Here is a 21563-nt window from a genome sequence, read left to right on the forward strand (position 1 = left end):
TAGAGAGGGAGACATTACAATAAGAATAGTAGTTAGAGAAAGTAAACATAATTGTAATTACGTTTACAATTACTCTTAAAGTGCGAGATTGGAAAAGAAAAAAGAAATTTCTCTAAAGGCAATTGGACAGACCAATAACTAGAACATCATTACATAGAAATTTAGACATGTGACGTGGACAGGGAGTCGGTTGATAACTTAACCTAGTTAACCAACCCATCCAATCATACAATGTACGGAAAGGCTTCCAAAGTTCCAAACAACTGCCAAAGACCAAAAGGGTGGGCCTCCTTCCTTGTTTCCGTGCTATTCATGAAGGACTTGTGTGTCTTTTTCCTCTCTTTCCATATATATACCTCATTGACCTAAGCGTCACAAAACCCATATTTAAGGAAAACTGAGAGAGTTGAGAGCTCCTAGCTTGCGCCCCAAGGAAAAAAGCTAGAAAGGGCGCGTACGTAACGTACGTGTGATCAGTTTTTGTGTGAGCAGAGATCGAGATCGATGGAGAAGGGCATCGACGGCGGAGATGGAGGATACAGGGGTGTTCCGGTTCACAGCCAAGTGATGAAGATCAAGCAAGAGATGGAGAAGATCAAGCACCCGTCGCTGCAGCAGGCGGAGATGAGGCGTGTTCTTCTCCGGGGATTCGCCGGCAGGGAGCGCTCGCCTTCCCCGCTGGGACCCATCCCTGTCGGGAACGCTTAATTAGTTACAACTTTTGTCAGTTTGTGGTTGTGGGGGTTTAGTTTTTGTACATATATAATATCCGATTAAGAATATGGTGAAGGCTTTTTATTATGTCGCAAAACTTCCTTTCTCAATCTGTTTCACTTGTTCAAGCTAGTCTTGCAGATTGTGATGGAATACCATACTTTTCTTCCAAGCTTCTCTCTCTCTCTCTCTCTCTCTCTCTCTCTCTCTCTCTCTCTCTCTCTCTCTCTCTCTCGCATGTATCAGCAGTAAAACTTTCAATGGAAATAATTAGCTTTCTGTATTGGCTTGCGAATCTTCCAATCGAATAATCTCGAAATATCTTCCTTTTTTTTTATTCTTTTTTTGGTTTGGTCGAACATTTATTTATTCGTTTATTTTTACCATATTTTCTTTCTTCTTCTGTCAAGGCAAGATTAATTCCCCCACTTAAAAATAAGAAACAAAAAATAAAAAAAGAATAAAAAAGAAAAAGCATCTGCCAATGATATAATTTTCCACGTACAGTTCTGAAAGCAGTTGAGGATATACTTGAGAGAACTAGAGTATATCAAGAACGGACAATTCCTTGCACACCAAGTAATAATTATTGAGTCATGTCAGCAAAGCTCAATATCTTCATTAGCAAGTGACATGCTTTGTCCAATACTCAAATCAGACAAAGGAAAAATGACAAAAAAAAAAAAAAAAAAAAAAAGAGAAAGAAAGAAAGAAAAAACTTTTATATTCATAAGTCTACACAGCAAGAAATTAAATCGGTAACATGTAGCATTACTCAAGTGTTATCATTCGCTAATAGTGGTGGTTTGTTGGCCTCAAGAAAATTCCTAAGAGGGCGTGGCTTCAAATCCCATAATGAACATCCCCACACTAGCCTGATTGGTGAGTAGTATTAGCTGTCTTGAGTCCTACTAATGCTCTAATGGGAGGCTAGGTCAGGTTATGACTTTAACGAACTTGAAGGAACACTTCGGTTCTCACCATTTAAGCCCCTCCTATGCGGCTCCCAACAGGTAGATGCTACTATAGTTACACCAAGCTAAAATAGCAACAGTTGGTCTCTCCCACCTGCCCTTTTAGCTTAGGAGAAGAAGAAGAAGAAAAAAAAACAAAAAAAAAAACCATCTCCTGCCAAGTTGCCGTGGGTGTGTTTGTTTCACGATGGCTTAAAACATGATCACAAAAATCACGAAAAAAAAAAAAGGCAGGTTAAACCCAAGCAATCTGTCTTTTTGTCTCTTTATTTATTTTTTTTTTAAAAAAAAAAGATTAATCAAATCTGTACAAGGCCCGATGTTAAACAAATTTTTAGATGCGATGCAGGTTGGGTGTTTTGCTATATAATTGTGTAGACATAACTAAATAAACCCCTGTGAAAAACCTTAAGTGAACAAGGAGGTATAAACAGTCAAAATTTTCTAGAAACCCAATCATCATGAGGTTACTCAAAAGCAAAACAGAACAAGTTAGCAATGACAACATACATGACAACGTTGGGATAGAGAGATCGTTGAGAGCCAAGAAGCCACACTGAAAATGACTCCACCATCATAGATTAGCATTTTGCTGCCGCGGCTTCCTTCAACGATAGTAACTTCACCCTCCTTGTCAGATCTCTCATCACATCTATAATCACAGATTTCTTCTGCATTCTGAACTGGATGGCCAACTCGGTTGAACCCAAGACGCCCTCTTTTTTCAATAGGGATTCATCCTCCATTATTTTGGTTGGGAAGTGTCCTAACGCAATCACACAGAGCGCGATAACGGTGCGGAAAGCAGCTACTTCGTTTGCAATACCAAGAGGAGCTTCAGCTGACAAAGATTTAAGCGTGTTCAAATCATGCTTATGCACTGTTTCCATATCGCTCGCAAGGAGTACTCTTAAGGCTGCCAACAAGCGTCCCTCCACCAACTCTTCACCTCCTAAGCTGACCTGTTTGAAAAACAAAAGGCAAATGGAAATGGTCATCCCTAAACTACTGCAAAGAAGAAGTTTTTCATGATTTTGTTAAACTTTAACGCAGCCAGATCGATGGTAATATTGCTCCAACTTATGCCTTGAGAAAAACCACTAGCAGTATACAGCTTACAAGATTATGTTCATAAGATGGTTGTAGGGGAGTTGGACATGCAAAGAGAGTAGGCTTGTTCAGAACTCTTTTGATGGTCAACAGGAAACGTATTTTTGTCACCTTCCAAATAGATAACAACCCACAGAAGTATTATTACATTTTCTTTTTGAGTAGAGAAGTATCATTATTTGGATACTCTACAAGGGCAGTTTGTTCAAGGGTTTTGAAACTGAAACGTAACGACGAAAAGTATTCTATCAAACATTCTGCACAAAGTCTATATCTACAAGGGATGGCATAAGGATTTTTTACTGAAAATATCATATAAACATCTTGTGCTTTCATCGGTTTTGATTTTAAAACTTGAGTTTTACATTTTTTATTTTTCTACCTCGGGCTATCCAGTTTTTTCAATGCATGGCCTCCATGCCATTTTCCATCAAATTGATAACAGAAATCATTACAATTATGCCTCTTAATATGAAATACATTTTAAAAAGAGAATGCAAAAAAAAAAAAAAAAAGCATAGAAGACGAGAAAAAAAAAAATGGAACTATCCAACCTCCATGACCATGGAAAGCCATGGAGGAGGTTCAACGTCCATGGTAGCATGGAAGATGTCCAACTTGGTTATGGAGGTTGGACCTCCATGGCCATGGTCATAAAGGTTTGACCTCCATGACCTTCCACGGCCATGGAGGTCCAACATCCATGGTACAATGGAGGTTGGACCTCTATGGCTGTAGAGGTTGGATAGTTTTTTTTTTTTTTTTTTAATTTCAATATTTTTTTTTTTTATTAAGGGCATAACAGTTTACATACGTTCTATTATCAATTTGACAAATGGAACGGAGGCTGCCCGTTGCAAAAATTGGATAGCCTAAGGTAGTTAAATAAAAAAATTGGAAACCTATGTCTTAAAATCAAAATCAACGAAAGAACAAGATAGTTACTTGATATTTTTCCAATTTCTTATTTTTGCCAAATCTTACAGATTATTATAGTAAGGAATTCAGCTGCTAAGAGTAAAAAGGATCGTATATGACTAATTACAAAACAAAGATTTCTTAAACAGTGTCATTTATGAGACCAAATGCAATTTCAAAATAGAAGCGGGAAAAAGAGAAGGAAAAAATATAAAGCAAGTCTAAAATAGCTGAATTTTATTTCACCTGAAATTGAGAAAAGAAAGTAGACAATAAAGATTGGTTCAACCTAGAGAAAGTGTACACGAGAAAACATGTTTCAATTAATTAAAAATCAATCCAAAAGGGAAACAATGATGGTAAGAGAGTACAGACCTTGAGAAGAGGAGCTTCTCCATCTAAATTAAGCTGGGATAAAAACTTTTGCTGCCATGGAGCTGGAGCAGAGAAGTTGGGCGAAGAAACTCCGGCAGCCATGCTTGCAGCATCCAACAGAGCACCGTCATATTTGAGTTCGATATTGTCATTGGGGTTTGAAGGTATCACAAATCCATAATCCAGCAGGAAAAGATCATTGTTTAAACAGCCATAATTAAGTACTAAAGATTCATTTTCTTTGATCACTGTTTCTGCTACAACCTGGTTTCAGAGAGAGAGAGAGAGAGAGTTTAGCAAAGAAAAATGCGATCCAACTTTTACACCCATTTAAGATTTGTGGGTTCCAAGAATAATGGAAAGAAAATAGAGAACATGCCTTTACTAGTATCCCGGCATCTTGTTCCTGAACTATTCGGGAATTTGGATTGAAGCTATGGTTGCACATATCGATGAGAGGAAGCATCATGGGGACATTACTGTGGGTTCCATCTGGGAGCTTTTTACCATGCAAACGAAATGCCCTTGAAGAGACGGCTGACATTGCCCATCCTAGGGAAGATGCATCTACATTTTGGCCACCAAAAGGGTGATCATCTGGTTCCAGATTTTGAAGAGCATGTCTGACATCTTGCTCAAAGTCGAGAAGAAACCGGCATCTCTTGTTTACCTGGTAGAAGAAAATTGCTAGCGTCTTTAAATATTATTGAAAAAACCATATGTATTGAAGGAATCTCGACATTGTCTATATTAGAACAACTCATATTTAGGTGTTGGATACAGATGTCTAAGTACCAGGCTTTGTCTAACTCCTTAACGCTTAAAAAGTAAGGAGACAAGGCCAAATTATTGAAGAACCTGATTCTGTTCATTTGTATTTTAGAGGAAAGTGAAGTGTAACCCAGCATGCCTGACATAGGTGCTTTCATAGATTTTGTTGTGCCATTTAACAAAAAAGCAAATATGCAAAGTAAATAATTTTGAATTAGTGAAGATTTTCCTTTCTTCCTTTGTTATACGCCCTTTGAATATGTTTGGTGGCTCTCTAGAACATATTCCACATTCATACCGTTAGTAGAATTAGTTAGTTTGGTAAATTGTTACAAGTTTGTTAGTGAGCTGTTAAAAGACTCTTTCGTAATTCTACCACTTAATAAAATCTATATAAAGGGGTTGAGAGGGCTATGATTGAATCAATCTAGTCACTCTCTCTTTCCCATATTTTTCCATACAAGTCTCTACACATTCCATCTCTTTTATGTTTATCATGGGTACTCGACACATCCTGAACTGTTCATGAAACATAGAATAAGCGAGTATATACGAAAACATAACCAAGAGAAACCACAAACAAAAACATAACCGAGGAATTCTGCAACGATGAAAACTGATGACAGATTGGATTTTGTGGCAGGATTTTCCAGCTGCACATGCAGCATTTTAGCAGTTTTGGTTTTAAGACATTGTAAATGGTGTCTTTTAAACTGCTCAAATGACATACCTGGTGAAGAAGAGGAGCATACTGCAAGTTCTTTATATCCTCCCCAGGAAAGAAGATGGGTACACTGTAAGTTTCAGGGAGATTGCTGATGTATGGCCACCAGAAGGACCCAGCCTTTGCTCTTTCTTGCAGAAGCTTCAAACCCAATTTCATTGCCCACAGTTCCTCTGTCAAATGCTCCCACAATGTCCAATTTACTCATATTCAAAACTCAGTACAGCCTAATATGCACAACTTGGAGTTACTAACCTATACTGAGTAAAGAAACCTATGAGCTATCATACATGCGTAGAGTTTTATGTTATGAGAAGATTTGCATACAACACACAGTTATGCATGCCATAGCTAAGTTATTAACGAAAACAAAAATTAACCACACTTTCTCAGATTATGCCATCAGTAAAATTTATAAAATACACATACATACATGTCATACAACTAGGGGTGTAAACGAGCTGAGCTACTCGTGAGCTTACTTGAGATCGGCTCGAATAAACTCGACTCGTGCTTGAATCGATTATTAAATGAGCTACTCGTGAACACGAAAATCAAACTCGATTATTAAACGATGCAAACTCGTATAAACTCGGCTCGATTCAACTAAAGCTCGTGAACTCGCTCGTATAAGGATCGACTCGTTTATTAAGGCTCGACTCGTATATATATATATATTAATGAATAATATACTATGTGTATTATGTAAGCATAAATTAAGTAACAAATAACAATAGTTATTAGTCAATATATATTAATTGTTAGTCATATGATATAATGACAATTCAGATACTTAATCAAATTATTCATGTTCTATAATATGATTATAATTTATAAGACTATAGGATCATATAATAATATAACATTGTACCATACTACCATATGACATGTAAATATAAAATATGCAATTACTTTATTATATGTTATGAGTATTATCATTAAATATTTAATAATCATTACATACGGATTGTTAGATCATGTTATTATGTTAAATATACTATCATATGATAATACTTAGATCATATGATCATATAATATTAGTATTATTAGTAGATAGTTATAAATTATGATAAATTTGATAATTATGATTTATGACTGATAAATTTATAATGATCATACTTAATTACTTATTATAGATTCATAGATAATCTTATAAATCAAGTGATATGATATGATTCATAATTCATAATCATAAATATATATACATATTAGTTAACATATATAATTTTTTTTGATAAGTAAATGAATTTTATAAAAAGCGTAAGGCGCCTCTCTAAGTACACTGGAAGTATACACAAGGAAACACCTAAGAAGGCAAAGAAAAACGAACAAGAAAATCAGAGAAACTAATAGACACTGGTGACAAAAAAGCCTTCGTCCAAAGATACAACATAAGAAAAAACGAAGCAACAATATCCTCCATGGAATTCTCTAAGTCTTCAAAACACCTAATATTTCTCTCCTCCCAAACACACCAAAGAATGCAAATAGGCACTATCTTCCAAACTACAACACTCCTTGACCTACCTGCCTTCCACCAACAAGCAAATAAATCAACAACTCTCCTAGGCATAACCCAAGACAAACCAAACCGAGAAAAGACATGATTCCACAAAGTAGAAGCCACATCACAATGAAGAAGAAGGTGGTCTACAGTTTTCCCATCTCTTTTGCACAAATAGCATTTATCCACAATGATGATCTTTCGCTTCCTGAGATTATCCGCTCCAAGAATCTTTCCAAGGGCTGCCGACCACGCGAAGAAAGCGGCCCTCGGAGGAGCTGAGTCCTCCACACACTCTTCCAAGGGAAATGACTACCCTCACAACCGGCCAAAGAGCTGAAATAGGACTTCACCTTGAACACCCCTTTCTTAGAAGGGACCCACATAAGCCTATCAGCACGATCTCTACTCACCGTGGCTAAATGCAACACATGATAGAAAGATGCAAATACACCCACTTCCTAGTCATGCGCCTCTCTAACAAAGCTCACATTCCATTGGATAGATCTGCCCAAAACCTCCATATTATCCGCAACAGAAGCATCCTTCATCCGAGCAATACCAAACAGAACAGGAAAAGCTTCCTTCAACACCCTATTCCCGCACCACAGATCATGCCAAAATTTTGTTCTAGCCCCATCCCCCACTTCCAATCTAGAGAGACCAGAGAACCTCCCCCACTATTTCCTGATATTAACATATATAATTATAGCTACGTAGTGCCAAATATGATATAGACTATAGTATACAAATTCATACTAATATAATGGTTTAGTATTTAGATACTTAGTTAGATACACTCATACACTTAATAAGTATGATTTATGATTTTAAGTATTTAATAATTATTAGTAATATTTAGATGCATTGACTATGTATATAGATTACATACGTAAGTTACGGTAAGTATGAATTCACATTATTCATATGATATAATGATACTTATGAAACTTAATCATATTATTCATATATAATAATAATGTGATTCATACAATCCCAAATTAAGTTATTAGGATTGGAATTACTTATATATTAATTATAATCACAATTCACAAGTTATGAATTATCATTATAATTTAGATATGATTTAACATTGTGATATATAACCATTCGTCGTTAGATATGATCTAATTAGTATTATCAATCGACTTTAAAAAAAAAGTATTATCATTAAAAATAAATAAATAAATAAATAAAGTTAAAAATAGATAATCGGATATATGGTGCATTTAAAAGTTATTAGTTAAACTAGATAAAGTGAGATTTAATTAGCTATTTTAAATTGAGATTTAGTTAGCCATTTTATATAAAAATTTAAATAAGACTTTGAAAATGCTCTTAGTCATTTAGACAAGTCCCACCTACTCATAATTTCCTATTTAACTTAGCCTAAGTCTTAGTCTGTTAAGACTTTTCTTTTTTTTAAAAAAAGAAAAAGAAAAAAAAAAAGAAAAAAGAGGTGTCTAGTACTACATTTCTCATTGTCTTGTGTAAAGGGAGTTTTATATTAGGAAAATGATAAAAAAAAAAAAAAAAAAAAAAAAAAAAAAAAAAAACCCCACAGTTACAGAGCATGCACATACCACCCTTTCAAACACTCCCCTTTATATTAATATGACCGTGTACACTATAACATCATATCTTCTTTTTGACTTGTCTGACTCAAGACCCATCATTCAACCCTTATATATTAAAACAAGAAAACAATTCACATCCAAACTCTTGATTTAAAGGAAAACGCGTTTCTCCAATTTTTTTTGTTTTCCTGAATGGTAAAAAGCTTTGTCCTTTGTTAAGTCAAACGAGGTGTTTTGGCTTTGACACAATCGTCCGCGTGTCAGGAAAAAATGTGAAGAAATGTTTTGAGCAGTGCGCCTATCACTTGCAATAATGACGCCTATTTCGCCTAACGTAAACATTTCCCTCCAAAAAATATCAGCCACTTTTATTCCAAATTTATCCTCAACAAATCTCGCATCTTCTCTCTACTGACTCTTCACATTTACCCCTCAAGGAAAAATTTTATCGTGGTTGACACTGTCTCGTCTTTCCTTCAAGTTCAAGGTGCATCTTCTTCAACCTCCTTTGCTTGATTTTTTTGCTTTCAATTTTTAACGGTTTGACGAAATCACCTGAAAAACTAACAAAATCTCGGTATGACTCATGAATCTCAGCCACAATGATCCACAACTCTGAAAAAGGACTTGCTCCAAAATCATTTCTTTCCAAGCTTTCAAGATTGAGAATGGCGCTTCTGGCTTCAGCTCCATTCCATCTGGTTTGTTTTCTACTTTCCTGTCCTTTCCTTTTCTGGATTTTGTGTAAGGGATTTGTTGGTTGATTTTTTTTTTAAGTCGGATTTGTTGGTTGATTGGTTTTGATTTTAGGGTTCTCGATCTACTTGTTTGTGCTAGGATTTTTTTTCACTCCAGTCGAGTTTGAGCTGAGTACTCGAGCTCGAGATCGACCAAAATGATCGAGCTCGAGCTCGATCAATAATTCTTTCTTAGCGAGATCGTGGTTGACACTGTCTCGTCTTTCCTTCAAGTTCAAGGTGCATCTTCTTCAACCTCCTTTGCTTGATTTTTTTGCTTTCAATTTTTAACGGTTTGACGAAATCACCTGAAAAACTAACAAAATCTCGGTATGACTCATGAATCTCAGCCACAATGATCCACAACTCTGAAAAAGGACTTGCTCCAAAATCATTTCTTTCCAAGCTTTCAAGATTGAGAATGGCGCTTCTGGCTTCAGCTCCATTCCATCTGGTTTGTTTTCTACTTTCCTGTCCTTTCCTTTTCTGGATTTTGTGTAAGGGATTTGTTGGTTGATTTTTTTTTTAAGTCGGATTTGTTGGTTGATTGGTTTTGATTTTAGGGTTCTCGATCTACTTGTTTGTGCTAGGATTTTTTTTCACTCCAGTCGAGTTTGAGCTGAGTACTCGAGCTCGAGATCGACCAAAATGATCGAGCTCGAGCTCGATCAATAATTCTTTCTTAGCGAGCCGATCTCGCACACCAAAATTAGGCTTGTGTCGAGCTCGAGCTTCACTGTTACATAAACGAGCCGATCCCGAACAGTCAATACCCGCTCAGGATCGGCTCGTTTACACCCCTTCATACAACAATAACAAAATGTCGACAGAAGTTCTCAAAATGAACCACTTTTTTTTCTTTTTTTCTTTTTTTCTTTTTTTTGCTTAGTAATAATTCACGCACCCTGTGCAATTAGAGCCTGGGACGTCTCATCTACCACCCCATCTTAAGAGGGTGGAAATGTCATCACTTGGTAAACTACTACATACATGTTCTGGGAAACAATCATGTTTATATTCTTAAGGGGAATCTGGCATTCAGATTGCCGGACATAACATATTAACAAACAAAATGTCTGTTATATGCCTTATACCATAACATTATATCAAAAAATAATTTACCAAGCTAAGGAATGATTCATGCGGATAAACCTTGGCTATGATAGACTCAAACGTGCTCGCATGGCCAACACAGAGTATTCGAGAGGCAACTGGGTTGCAGGACGTGGCCCCACAAAGCAATCCACGCATGGACAACAACCCATGCATGCTGAACACGAGTAACTGAAAATATTGTTGACAGTGGTCCATGCGACATGGAAGTTACAAAGAGCTCTATTCACTCCTGTTATACGCAACTAAAACAGAGGAATGGACTTACAACTGCTTTAACATGGGAGTTTGGTCAGACTACATGGAGGAGGTTTAGCGTTGAGTGTTATGTATATATATGGGTGTTTGTTAGTTGTTGGGTAGTTTTTGAATCTCGAATACTTGTATTGTGGTTACTCCCACCCTAAGGGAGCCAGTTATCCAAAACCTGGGTTATTTCCTCCAGTAGAGTCTCAGTATCCATCTTCTAGTATCAGAGCATGGCTACCTATAAAGAGCGCATCGAGAAGGTAAAAGTGGATGTGCATGAGGTTTGTTAAGCTATTCACTGACTGGAAGTTGAGATGCAGAGCGCCAATGCGCATTCACAGGGAATGGAATCAAGGGAATTCTTATGAATAACCGTGGTCAGGGATTTGAATGGAGATAAGGCTCCGGGTCCTGATGGCTTCACTATGGCTTTCTTTCAGAAGTGTTGGAATATTTTAAAAACTGACATTATAGATGTTTTTGCAGAATTTCACACTCGAGGCAAGTTTGAGAAGAACTTTAATGCTACTTTTGTCTCTCTGATTCCAAAGAAGACTGGTGCCATGGATGTGAGAGATTTTCGCCCTATTAGTTTGGTAGGGGGGATATACAAGATTATTTCCAAGGTCCTCGCGAATAGGTTTAAATCAGTTTTGGGCAAGATTATCTCCAACACTCAGAATGCATTTATAGGTGGTCGACAAATCTTGAATTCAGTGCTTATTGCCAATGAATGTGTGGATAGTCAAATTCGATCAGGGGACCCTGGGCTGTTGTGTAAGTTGGATCTAAAGAAGGCATATGATCATGTGAATTGGAATTTCTTGCTATATTTGTTGCACCGTTGTGGTTTTGGGAAAAAATGGAGGTCTTGGATTCGTTTTTGTATTTCTACGGTGATATTTTCTATTCTTGTGAATGGAACCCCGTCGGGGTTCTTCAATAGCTCTCGTGTTTTGTGACAAGAAGATCCTCTTTCTTCTTTTTTGTTTGTGGTGGTTATGGAGGCTTTGAGCCGGATGCTGAGTGCCGCATTGGATCAAGGTAATTTGACTGGGTTTTCAGTAGGTTCCAGGGAGTCTGAAGCCTTAGTTGTGAACCATTTAATGTTTGATGATGACATGTTGATTTTTTGTGGTGCGCAAGAAGAACAAATTCGACATCTAAGGTGTATCTTCCTTTGCTTTGAGGCAGCTTCAGATTTAAGGATTAACTTAGGAAAATCATAAATTGTTCCTATTCGTGCGGTAGAGGATGTTGAAGGGTTGGCTCATTTACTTGGATGTCAGGTCGCTTCTTTGCCTATAACATACTTGGGTTTGCCATTGGGTGCTTCTTACAAGTCCATGTCTATTTGGAATGGTGTTATTGAGAAAATGAAAAGGAGGTTGGCTGGATGGAAGTGTATGTACTTGTCAAAGGGTGGGCGACTGACTCTTCTTAAAAGTACGCTTTCCAACCTTCCTAATTATCTCTTGTCATTGTTTCCTATTCCAGTGAGGGTGGCTAATCATCTTGATAATATTCAAAAGGCTTTTCTTTGGCGTGGTATTGGGGATGAGGCCAAATTTCATTTCATGAAATGGAATATGATTTGTACTCCATTGCATTTGGGTGGGTTGGGAGATATGGTAGGGAGAGAGAGGCTTTATGGCGATTGGTGATTGACGCAAAATTTGAGAGCCTTAAGGGTGGTTGGTGTTCGAAAGAGGTGTCGGGTTCCTTTGGAGTGGGTGTGAAAACATATTAGGAGGGGTGGGAGAAGTTTTGTAATTTTGTTCGTTTTGAGGTGGGGGATGGGTCAAATATTAGTTTCTGGCATGATTGGTGGTGTAGGGATAGATCTTTGAAGCAGTGCTTTCCAGTTCTATTTAGTATTGTGAGAAACAAAGATGCGACGGTGGTAGATAACTTGGTCGTTCATAATGGAGCTATTCAATGGAATGTTCTTTTACGAGGCAAATCCAAGATCCACAAAGGAGGGCCCCTTCCAAAGAGGAGCCAAACCCGGCCTAACCTCTTCTTCCTTCCCAACTGTCTTGACCAACGCAAGTGAGGACCCAGGCCCGCAACCCGTTTTGGCAGAGAGATAATCTCTAGCCTTTCTCAACTCGTCCGAGAATTTGAGCCAACCCCACCCTCTACGCCCCTCAGGGATCACGATAAACCCTTTCCAGCCACCCATCCCGAATGCTACCACCTCTAAGAAACGGCCTGCTTGGTTGCCACCTCTCGGAGCAATCAAGATTTTCAACCCTTCCTTGAAGGATTTGATGAAATCTTGATCTTCCGAATGACCCAAGAGAATCTCCAACGTAGTTGCAAGCCACTCAGAGCATTGAGAACTGATGATGATTTCTCCGGAGAAACTTTTTCTTTTCTCCCCCACCCTCAGCATTGACGCCCCATCCGGCACCGAGAAGACAAAAGTCTTCGACTCCACGATAAAGCTTTTCTCCATCTCAACACACACCCAACACTCAATCGGCCACCTCAGAAGAAGAACACATTGTCGCCGGAAGAGAGAAACCCAAAAAGAGAAGCCACCGTTTGAGCCCCTACGCACGATACAAACGAGACCCAAGAACAGGAAACCTGAAGCTCAACCCCCAACAGCAAAACGAACAGTAGGAAGGCGAAGAGAAAGAATCTCCTAGCTTGACGCGCTCTCACGCACTGTTGAGAGAGAGAGAGAGAGAGTAGAAACTAAGTTAGGAGGTAGTAATGAGTTGCTTCAGTCTGTAACTCATGATACGTTTATGGATGATTAAACTTAGTAATCTCAAATCATGATTTTCGCTTTCCGCATGTTTTTTACTCTGATAAGTTTATGGGTAATTTCATCAGTCAATTACCAGTTAATTAATCTGGAGGAATCGCCAGTAACTCTCAAAATTAAATAAATACAATTACCTAATTTTGAGAACTACACCAACACCTCATATATGTGTCGTTGAGCATGACCCATCTCTAGAAGACACTAGCCTAACAGCAGTCTTGGAGGGCTTTTCCCATGAAGAACCAAAAGCGGATTCAGACCATGAGCACTCCAAGATTTCCTTACCTACACTGTCAGGGTGGTCAAGACCAAAAACTATGAGGGTCACAACAATCATTAACAAACAAACTGAGATGGAGTTGATCGACAGTGGATCAACACATAACTTTATCAGTGAAAAGGTGGCTTGCTCACTTCAACTACCTGTTTCGGTCACGAGGGGATTCACGGTTCGAGTGGCAAATGGTGAATGGGGAACGGCTAGAATGTAAAGAGTATTACGCTGATATTATGAGGCAGGTCCAAGAATTTCAGTTTTCAGTTACCCTTCATGCTTTGCCGCTAACTGGTCTAGATGTTGTGTTGGGCATCCAGTGGCTCAAAAAACTCAAACTAGTCTTGAGCAATTGGGGCAAATTGATGAGGGAGATTCAATGGAAGGGATGTACGTATGTTCTCAGGGGACAACACAATAGACCAGTACAGCATGCAGCCCTACACACATCGGCTCGGAATTTGTAGGGGGAGGTGACTTATTTGCTTTGTGCATAAAAAAAAAAAAACAGCAGTTCAGAAAAGCCACAGATACCCCAAGACATTAGCATCCTCATACAGGAATATCAAGACATTTTTAAAGAGCCCCAGATGCCACCATCATCTAGAGGAATCAACCATCGCATCCCCCTCAAGGATAGAGACACCGCCATCAATGTCTGACCGTATTGGTAAGCCCATTTATAGGAGAATGAAATTGAAAGGCAAGTGACTAAGATGTTGTCTACAGGGATCATTAGAACCAACACAAGTCCTTTCTCCTCCCCTATTATGTTGGTGAAGCAAAAAGACGACAAATGGAGGTTTTGCACCGACTATAAGGGCACTGAACTTGGTGACTATCAAGGATCGATTTTTAGTCCCAACAGTGGATGACATGCTTGACGAGCTCCACGACGTCATGTACTTCACAAAATTGGACCTAAGGGCTGGTTACCATCAAATTAGAGTCCACCCTAATGACATACACAAAACTGCTTTTCGGATGCATAGTGGCCACTATAAACACCTGGTGATGTTGTTCCGATTATGCAATGCCCCTTCGACTTTTCATGCAACCATGAACTCCATTTTTCGACCATTCCTCTGTAAGTTCCTCTTAGTTTTCTTTGACGATATTCTAACATATTTTGCATATCCATGCTGCCTTCGAGGTGCTAAGAAGAGAGAAATTTTTTATCAAGCCCTCTAAGTGCACATTTGCCCAGTATGGTAGAGTACCTCGGGCACATTCTTTCAAATCAAGGGGAGCAGGTTGACTCAAGGAAAGTGGCAGCAATGCAGAAACTGCCTCTGCCCAAGACGGTGACCGAGTTATGGGGCTTCGTCAGCCAGTCAGCCTAACCGGTTACTACCGGAAATTTGTCAAGGGCTACAGTCCCATCGCTGCCCCCTCACGGCCTTGCTCAAGAAAGGCAATTTTGCATGGAACTCTCAGGTGGAGCAAGCTTTCCAAATGTTGAAGGAGGCAATGACAACCACCCCTGTAATGACCAAGCCAAATTTTCAAGAAACCTTTGTGATTGAAACAAACGCCTCTGATGGAAGCATCAGAGCAGTCTTGACTCAGCAAGGGAAGACATTGGCTTACATGAGCTGGGCCTTGGGCCCATTCAAGAAAAGTTGGTCTGTTTATGCAAAAGAGATGTTGGCCATCCTTGACAGCATACGTTGCTGGCGCCATACCTGATGGGCAGAAGGTTTCAAACAAAAACTGATCAAAGAAGCCTCCAGTTGCTGTTGGACTAGTGGATTATCACACCCGAACAGCAAAGATGGGTGTCCAAACTACTTGGGTACGACTACAAGGTTATCTACATGCCCAGCAAGGAGAATTCGGTGGCAGACTCGTTGTCAAGACAAGCTAGATCACCCGAGCTTCAAGCCATCTCATAACCCCAGCTGGAACTGTGAATTGAACTCAGAGTGGCCGACAAAATAGACCCATATATGCAGACCTTAATGGATCATGTCCAAAACGGCCAAGAAGAAAAAAAACCAGTACCGCATCAGAGATGGGGTGTTATTCTACAAGGGCAGAATCGTTGCTCACCCAATTCACCCTTCAAACCTCTTCTCCTCAATGAGTTCCATAACACCAAGCTGGGGGGGCCATTCAGAGCAGCTAGCTCAAGTTTCCTTTTGGGAGTCGAAGTGCAAGGATGTCCAAAAACACATTTTAGCTTGCACTGTTTGTCAACATAACAAGTACGACGCCTGTTCTCCAGCAGTGTTACTTCAGCCACTACTGGTACCCTCTCAGGTGTTGGAAGAGATATCGTTAGACATATTACATGAAAAGTACAACTTACCCTGGGTGGCGTCCAGAAAATTTCTTTGATACAATAATGAAGACCACTTTTCTTAAATCTTACTCTTCTCATGACAAATTTGGACCTTGCATAGACTAGAAGTCTAGGTGGTTTTTGATATCTTAAATACGCAAGGATATGAATTGACTTCCTGTAAATTATCTACAACTGGCCACAGCTTAGGGATGTTAATTACGAGTTGAGGCATAAAGCAATGGATACTTTCACATATCTCAGTACTCGTATTTATTATTAACCAGGTCAAGTAACCAGGTTTGATTGAAAGCTTGGTAAAATAGAATTGCCTCCGACCACTTGTGTCGAATAGCTAGGAACATATTTTATCTCTAAATGGAATCTGTATTTATATCACTGCTTATTTCCCAAAACAGTCATATATCAAGGGCATTTCTCTATAAACCAAAACCAGAGTAGATATTAACTGAATGCTACAAAATGCACACTATATTTACTTGCCAACAGCTCATTCAATATGCAAGTGTTTACCGTGTTATGACACAATCAACGACATTATGTGCCACCTTAGCAACTTGGGCAATCAAATGATATGTGCAAGCCCGCAAAATGTATTCAAATTTCATCGGAAGTCCAGAAACACCTGATTGAATGATATAAACCCTACATTATCTAGTTTTTTCTTTTTTATAAGTAATCAAAATATCATTGTCTAGTGTTTTATCATGGCAAAAGAAACTTCCATTTCATCTTAAAAGATACTGCGTTAATAACAACCCACTATTTAGTTCACAGCTGAAATCACCTTATGCACTTAGCCACTTACTGTGCTTGCCCCGTTGTACATCATTTTAGTTTAGAAATAGGAACAACCGTTCGTTACAGTTGAAACAAACTTGACATAAGACCAGCTCAAAAGAAATTCAAATTGCACAATACTGTCGACACAAGAAAACTCCAGGATTTCCAAAACCCAATTATGTTATCAATAAGTTTCAAGAACTCAAATAATCCAAAACCCATATTGCTGTTCACAATCAATCACAATGATTCTCTAGAAACAAAAATGGCAAAATGCAGATACCCATTAACCAAAACATCCCATAAACACGGTCTAGAAGAGAAAATCAGCCCCAACATTAACTAAATTAAGTGTATAAGTAAAAATCCATACCGGGAACTTGGTGAGCCAAATTGGCCAAGACAGAGTCAAGCCCACGTCCACCATCCGATTCAAACCTCAAGGGTATGTGATCAGGAAGGGCAATAAGGTCGGACCCTCTTGGAATTTCTCCAGAGACAATGAGTCCAAGACCGGTGGTGTCGTCCTGAGCTATCTTCACCGACGGGTGCACGAAGCCACCTTCCCTCCTGACCCACTTGATGAGGTCTGGTGGGTGCGGCACCAGGCGCGCAGGGTAAGAGGCTGACGCTGAGGCCGTGGAGGCGCACGTGAGAGCGCGGCAGTGGGTTAGCGAAGCCATCACCATCTTTGAGGTAGCCATGTTGGAGCCACTTCAGTACCCGCTCATCCACCACTCGCCGGTTATAGCCCTGTAGGATTTTCTTGTGTCCAATTATTTTCCTTAAAAATCCAACGTATAGAAAGAATTTCAAAGTTATGGTTATAATTAGGTAATAAAGTTGTTGTTTTTTTTTTTAAGCATATATAAACTAGAATAAACAGACTTTGGATAGATTTAGTGATATTTTATGAAAAATATTCAAATCAATAATTTGAAAATCATCTAGACACATTATTATTTTGCTACATTTTATATTAAATCTAACCCTGAATAGTGATCATCTCATCAATATTTTTAAATGATCTTGTTATGCTTTTATACCCCCATGACCCCAAATTTTGATCGTTATGGGTAACCACTATAGTCTAGTCTAGGATTGTACAAATAAGACGGTTATTAATTGTTCTCCTTCAAACAATCGAGGGAGAACAATCATTTTTTTCTTCGAACGATCAAACGTTTGAAGTTTAATTCAAACGTTCAAAGCTGAGAGGAGTTTTTTTAAAAAAAATAAAATAAAAAAATAAGACACCTTAGCCATTCTTATGCAATTGATTGGCCTATAAATAGAATGCTATGCCCTCTTAAAACCATTTTCGCCCCTGTTGCTCATAAACCCTAAGAAAGAGAGGAAGAATAAGAGGTGGTTGATCTTGAGTCTTCTCTCAATAAATGTAATACATTTACTCTAATCTCATCTTTTACTACCTTTCCAACCTTGCTTTTCTTGAGTTGGTGTTCTATTGTTTGCTTTGTGGTGATGGTTTGTATTTTATTTTGAGATTAGTGATCTCATACGTACTTTTTGGTATATGTGTAATACCTCAAGTATTTATTGAGTTTAAGATTGCCTTAATAAAACAATATGGTATATTAGGGTTGGATCTAGAGAAGGGGAATTTTAGAATTTTGAACATTTTCTGTGAAGGCCGAACATTCGAATAGGATATCAAACGCTCGATGGGATGCCGAACATTTGAGTTGGAAAGCGAACGTTTGAGGCAAACGATCAAGGTTGGATACCAAACAATCCATGTCAGTTTGAAAACATTGTCTCAAGAGGGAAACATTGAATTTTTGAATTCCAAGAATACACTAAAAAATATTGGAATGGATACAGTTTCGTGTGTCTCGAAAAAAAACATTCTGAAATGGGGTCGCACGCAAAATTTTGAGACCCATAGCAAAAGTTATGCATGTATTACTAAACATTATACGATGTGGTTAACTGCTGAAAAAATGCAACTCCAAACGTTCGATGGTCATTATGGAACGTTCAATCCTGCATCAGACACAAAAATATCAGATTTTTGAGCTATAAAAAATGGTATTTGGGAGCTAAGCTTCCATTACGTGTGTCCCTCAACCCCAAGAACGACACGGCAACCTCTAAAGATAAAATAGAAAGAGAAAGAGAGAAATAGAAGGAAATATTGGATTTTTTTAAGAGGAAAGCAAGAGAAGATAGTGTGTTTGGAGCAAGAGGGCTTAGAGGAAGCTTCAAGAGCAAGATCCTAACACTCCTCTCTTTAACTTTCTTGAAGTTTCTACTGATTATTGGCTCATATATTTACTATTTTGAGATTTAGGTGATATAGGTTTGTATTTAGTTAATGGGTTTGTTGTTTAAGGTGTCTATGATGAATCTTAGAGGTTTGATGTTGGTTAATGTATGGATTATGAATAAGATTGTGTTATCTTGATAGTCTTGCATGATTAACCTACTGTTAAGAGATATTAATGAATACCCATGTGCGTTTAGAGACGTATTATGGTAGATCTAAGCTTACAAGTTGGATATTATAAGTTGATGTTGCTTTATGGAAAGATTAATGATGGGTTAGGGATTAGATGTTGGTGAATGGACATGTTTCTGCATAGAAGTTATATTTGGGCTTTGAATCATATTGATATTAAGAAGTGAAATCGAATCTTGAATTGTGGTAGAATGGGTAAAGTTAAGGACATTTTCTTAGAATTGAGATTCTGTCAGCTAATCGAACGTTCGATGGAAGTACCGAACGATTAACATCAATTGTTCGATATGAATATCAAACAATCAATGCCGATCATTTGACAAGAATACCGAACGTTCAATGGTCATACAAAATGACCATTTTGCCCTGAGAATAGGTTTAAGGATATTTTAGCTTAGATTAAGAATGATGATAGACCATTTCACAGATTTGGATGTCATTGACTGTTAAGGGAATTATTCAGTGAAAAATCACGGCCAAGGTGAGTAAAACTCACAATGGAAATGGATAAAAACTTTACTCCGTTATACTGCAAATGAAAACTATAGATTTTCTTAAACATATGAAATGGTATAATGTTCTCTATATGTTGTGAGCCCTAAATGTATTTCAATTACTAAATCGCGTTTCACATGCCAAGTATGTTTTATCAATGCAAAAGTTATGAAAATGATATGTATATCATATGACAACCTCAATTGTACGAGGGTTAACATACAAGTACGTTTACGTTACCCTGGGGTTGGCTATTGGTATGTTACAAATCATCTGTATTAGGGACTCAATATGTTTTGATAACCTCAATTGTATAAGGGAGGTACAAGTATGTTTATGTTACCTTATGGTGGGGGTACCGGTATTACGAATCACCTTTAATAGGGATCGGTATGTTTTGTTAATCTCAATTGTACAAGGGATAAGGTACAAGTATGTTTACACTACCTTGTGGCACGAGTACTGGTATGTTATAATAACATCCACTGAATGAGGATTTATATACGGGTACGCTATTATGATGAGATAATGATTTGATGAATGATATGTGGAATATTGTTTTATTCATATTCAAATGTATTTATGCGTCAAGGTAAAAATGTCACGAGTCATGCCTTGCATTGTAAAAAAATCAATTTTCATAATTATCTAGCAAACATTTGTGAAAATCCCTTAAGGGAATGATGTTGTGAAATGTCATTTTGAGTTTATTACAAGAGCTTATTACATGATTTACTTCCATGTGGTGCTTACTCATTAAGTTGTGGAGTTACACTTGTATCTTTTCTATATATGAAATATGTGTTGTTTTATAGTTAGACTACCTTTAGATGTCCGATTCGAGATGGACTTCGAAATAGATGTGGCCGTTTGGCACAATGATATCAATTCAGTTGACGCTTGAGAACTTATTGCGATATTAGGTGGGCTCCTCATGGTAATTAGAAATTTTGGGTGATGTTGTAGACTCTAGAGTTTTGAGGCATGGTTGTATATATTATGGTTTAGTCTTGATCTCATATAACGATGGTTCGTATAGTATGATTTCAGTTAATGTGACGATTTTTAGTACATGCTCTGATTGTAATGATTAATGTTGATAGAAATATCTTATGTTTCCGCTTTCTTTCTTTTTTTAAAAAATAAAAAATAAAAAAAATTGAAAGGAGCTAAACCATTTACTTGTGAACTGAACCATCCCTTGAAAGGTGAATAGTTGCCTTGAAATGTTCATTGGTAGGCTGGTAGCAATAGGTTGGTGTTGTTTGCTTTCCACGCGTATTACATTCAAATCATCTTCAACCTTGGTCTTCTTCAACCTTCGTAAACCTAATTACCATAACGCCTGATTCCTGAGCATTGGCAAAAAGAAAATCACATTGACTCATATGGCAAAAAGAAAATCACGGTGGCATGAGTCATTAGTTTCAGTCCTTTCGAAAAACATTTGCCCCCCAATGAGTGCAGAGTGGGGAAATCAAGGAATTCAGCAGAATTCTACTTGGTGTAAGGGAAATTCTTTAGAGGTGAGGGGAACATTTGACCCCTCTCGACCCCCTGCCTTTTCCCTTGCTTATATTAGCTCTTTCACGAGACTTGCACTAAAATGTCTCTATTTGATTTGCATGTAGACTGTTATTATTCAAATGGTACTTGACGTGTTGCTGAGGTAGACCGTT

The 21563-nt window shown here is 38.0% G+C and overlaps 1 protein-coding gene across 1 annotated transcript; it reads right to left on the reverse strand.

The window, feature by feature from the left end:
- Nucleotides 1-2115: 2115 nt before the first annotated feature.
- On the reverse strand, nucleotides 2116-17688 carry LOC133877268 (uncharacterized). Its single transcript, XM_062315511.1, has 5 exons — nucleotides 17281-17688; nucleotides 5593-5759; nucleotides 4471-4761; nucleotides 4092-4355; nucleotides 2116-2650 (listed from the first exon to the last, which is right to left on the reverse strand). Exons 1-5 carry the CDS (start codon nucleotides 17609-17611, stop codon nucleotides 2270-2272), a joined length of 1434 nt encoding a protein of 477 aa, XP_062171495.1. The 5' UTR covers nucleotides 17612-17688; the 3' UTR covers nucleotides 2116-2269.
- Nucleotides 17689-21563: the final 3875 nt, after the last annotated feature.

The sequence above is a fragment of the Alnus glutinosa genome, chromosome 1 (assembly GCF_958979055.1).
Source record: "Alnus glutinosa chromosome 1, dhAlnGlut1.1, whole genome shotgun sequence".
Lineage (NCBI taxonomy): Eukaryota > Viridiplantae > Streptophyta > Magnoliopsida > Fagales > Betulaceae > Alnus > Alnus glutinosa.